We start from the raw sequence: 2864 nt of genomic DNA on the forward strand, positions 1-2864 counted from the left end.
TACAGGCAGCACAGACCGTCCCCCGAAGGCCGAGGTAATGGTGGGAGATGAGGCTCTGGGGCACACGCCGCTTAAATAAAGCAGATCGTGGACGCTGGGAGACTACAATAACAGACTTAGCGAGACCTCACTGTGGGCCCGGCACTTTGCATAAATCACCTCAGTTATCCTCAAAACAACCCTGTGTGAGAGGTATTACCTCCCATTTCACAGACGTGCAAACCGAGGCCCGAGGGACCGCTCCCGCCCGCCCCACTCCTGGGACCCCGGGCACCTCTCGTCTCTGCACGTATTCTCCTTAGGTTAAGCGGGGATAATACAAGGCACCTATGTCCCACGGGCCTGTGCGGACTCGAGGGCACTATAGTCATCATCATCATCATCACAGCATTTAAAAACTCAGCAGGGAAAGAGGTTCCCTACAGCCGCGCTGGGAGGATCCCGTTGTGGACCCGCCGGATGCTCAACCCGCGCCTGCGCAGACTCCGCGGGGGGGGCGGGGCCTATAGGACGACTGCCGGCGGCCGCAGGTGGCGCATGCGGGGAGGCAGTCCGCGCAGGATCCGTGAGCGAGGGGCGTGGCCCTCTGGGGGCGGGGCTGTCAGGCGGGTCGGCGTCCACGCAGACTTCGTGAACGAGAGGCGGGATCGCCGGGGAGGCGGGGCCGCAGGGAGGGGCCAGCGTCCGCGCAGACTCCGTGGGTGGGGGCGGAGTCGTCTGCGCGGGGGCGGGCGCCGCGGCGGCCGTGGGGCTGACGTGGAGGGTCCGGGTTAGCGGGCGCGCGGGGCTGCGGGATTGGGGAGCGGCGGGCCGGGCCGGGCCCTCGGGCCCGAAGCGGCGGCGGCGGCGGTATAAAGCCGGCGACAGGGAGCATGTAATGTCGGAATGCGGAGGCCGCGGCGGCGGCAACAGCAGCAGCAGCAGCGACGACGCCGAGGACGAGGGTGGCGGCGGCGGCGGCCCCGCGGGCTCCGGCTCCCTCAGCCCGGTCCCGGCTGGAGCGTCCTCGGCGGGCCGGCTCCGCCGCGGGCTGCGCGGCGCTTCCCTCATGGCGCGCCGGCGGCCCGAGCTGCTCTGCGGGGCCGTGGCGCTCGGCTGCGCGCTGCTCATCGCCCTCAAGTTTACCTGCAGGTGAGGCGGCCCGCAGCCCCGGGGCCCCGGCCGGCGGCGCAGGGCCGGCTCGGGGCCCGCAGGGTCCGGGGCTGGAGAGGCCTTCGCGGGGGCAGTGGGGCCTGGCTTCCCCTGGAGCCACCGACCGGACCCTGCTCTGCCTGCGGCCGTGCCCGCCACTTTCTCCCGGGCAGCCAGCCGGCGGCCAGGCGAGGTTTTCGGGTGCCGCTCGGGACCCTTCCTTCGTCCCCTTTTAGCACCGAAGTTAGTGGGCCAGGTTCTGAGCACCTGTTGGGGCGTAATGGGGGGGCGCACCTGTCACTTGTGCCCAGGCTGCGGGACCCTCATTTTAACACCCATCTTGTTTCCCTTATGCCTCGGGTGTGATGAGATTCACGACTGTTAAAGAGTCCCAGACCCCTTCGAGAATCCGTGCCCGCGTCCATCTAACGATTATTTATCCACACGTGCTATGGTGGGCAACACTCCCCCGGGGGAGCGTTGAAGATAGAAATCCACCCCCCCCCCTTTCCAGAGGGTGGGACAGGCTTCAGTAAACAACTTACTGTAATTTTAAAGGACTTCTGTAAATGCTGCCGGGATAGAAGGGTTGAGGGTGGGGCAGAAAGGCCTTGGTGACCAAGCGACAGAGGAAGCTCACCCCAGGAGGAGGAAGGGCCCAGCGCCCAGCGGGGGTAGAGTGTCCAGGGTAGAGGGAGCCAGAAGTGCAAAGGCTGGAGGAGGCGGGTGTTTTCCTGGAAGTGCAAAGAAGACCTGGGTAGTCTGGAGCTTAGTGAACAGGAAAAAAAAAAAATTAAAGTTACTGTGCCTTTTTGGGGGAAGGTACCCACATACAGCATGTTCTTTAAACTTCGGGAGTACTTTTGGTCCCTCAAGTCCTCAGTGTATCTTCTGGGACTCCCCAATTTATAAGTCTCTGTTGCAGCTGACTGGCGTATTAGTATTAGCCAAGAGGAAGATTGCAACTTGGAACATTTTCACCGGGCATAGTGTGTGGCTTCTGTTGTCAGAGAGGTGTCAGAGGTTTGGGAATTTTAGTGGAAAGAGAAAAGAATTAGGATAACTGTCATTGATCACTTGCCAGGAACCAGCACGGTTGTTCATCCTTGGCACAGTAAGCCCCACTCCAGGGCTTACTGACGTCTGTTTGTTCACCGATAGAAATAATGCTTCGTGTTTGTACTGAAAGAATATGGCTTTAAAAAGCTAAGAAATTCCTTTGAGATTTGCGGAAGGAGGAGGAGTGTAAATCCAGTTGTTGGAGCAGGCAGAGCAAGATCCCTGCCGGCTTCGGAATAGGAGTGAGCCTGCCTGTGCCTCTTCTTTCTGTGCCCCTGGCAGATATGAACAGTCTTTCAGTAGACTGAGATTGATTTTTTACTCCTACTTGATTGAATGATGTCATGATACTGTTACAGGCTCGAACCTTTCTGGCCCCCTTTTTCTGTTTTACTTTTTTTTTTTTTTTGAAGATTTTATTTATTTATTTAATTGACAGACAGAGATCAGAAGTAGGCAGAGAGGGAGGCAGAGAGAGAGGAGGAAGCAGGCTCCCTGCTGAGCAGAGAGCCCAAAGTGGGGCTCGATCCCAGGGCCCTGGGATCATGACCTGAGCCGAAGGCAGAGACTTTAACCCACTGAGCCACCCAGACACCCCTCTGTTTTACTTTTTAAGATTGTTGCATTAGGGGCGCCTGGGTGGCTCAGTGGGTTAAGACCTCTGCCTTCGGCTC

At 59.6% G+C, this 2864-nt stretch overlaps 1 protein-coding gene across 1 annotated transcript in view; it reads left to right on the forward strand.

Moving 5' to 3' along the window:
- Positions 1–793: 793 nt before the first annotated feature.
- Positions 794–2864, forward strand: part of TXNDC11 (thioredoxin domain containing 11) — a 61091-nt gene continuing 59020 nt past the window's right edge. The window contains exon 1 of the mRNA XM_059415304.1: positions 794–1131. Coding sequence (XP_059271287.1) covers positions 878–1131 — 254 coding nt within the window. The 5' untranslated portion in view covers positions 794–877. The remainder of the gene's footprint in view (positions 1132–2864) is intronic.

This window comes from Mustela nigripes, chromosome 11 (genome assembly GCF_022355385.1).
Source record: "Mustela nigripes isolate SB6536 chromosome 11, MUSNIG.SB6536, whole genome shotgun sequence".
Lineage (NCBI taxonomy): Eukaryota > Metazoa > Chordata > Mammalia > Carnivora > Mustelidae > Mustela > Mustela nigripes.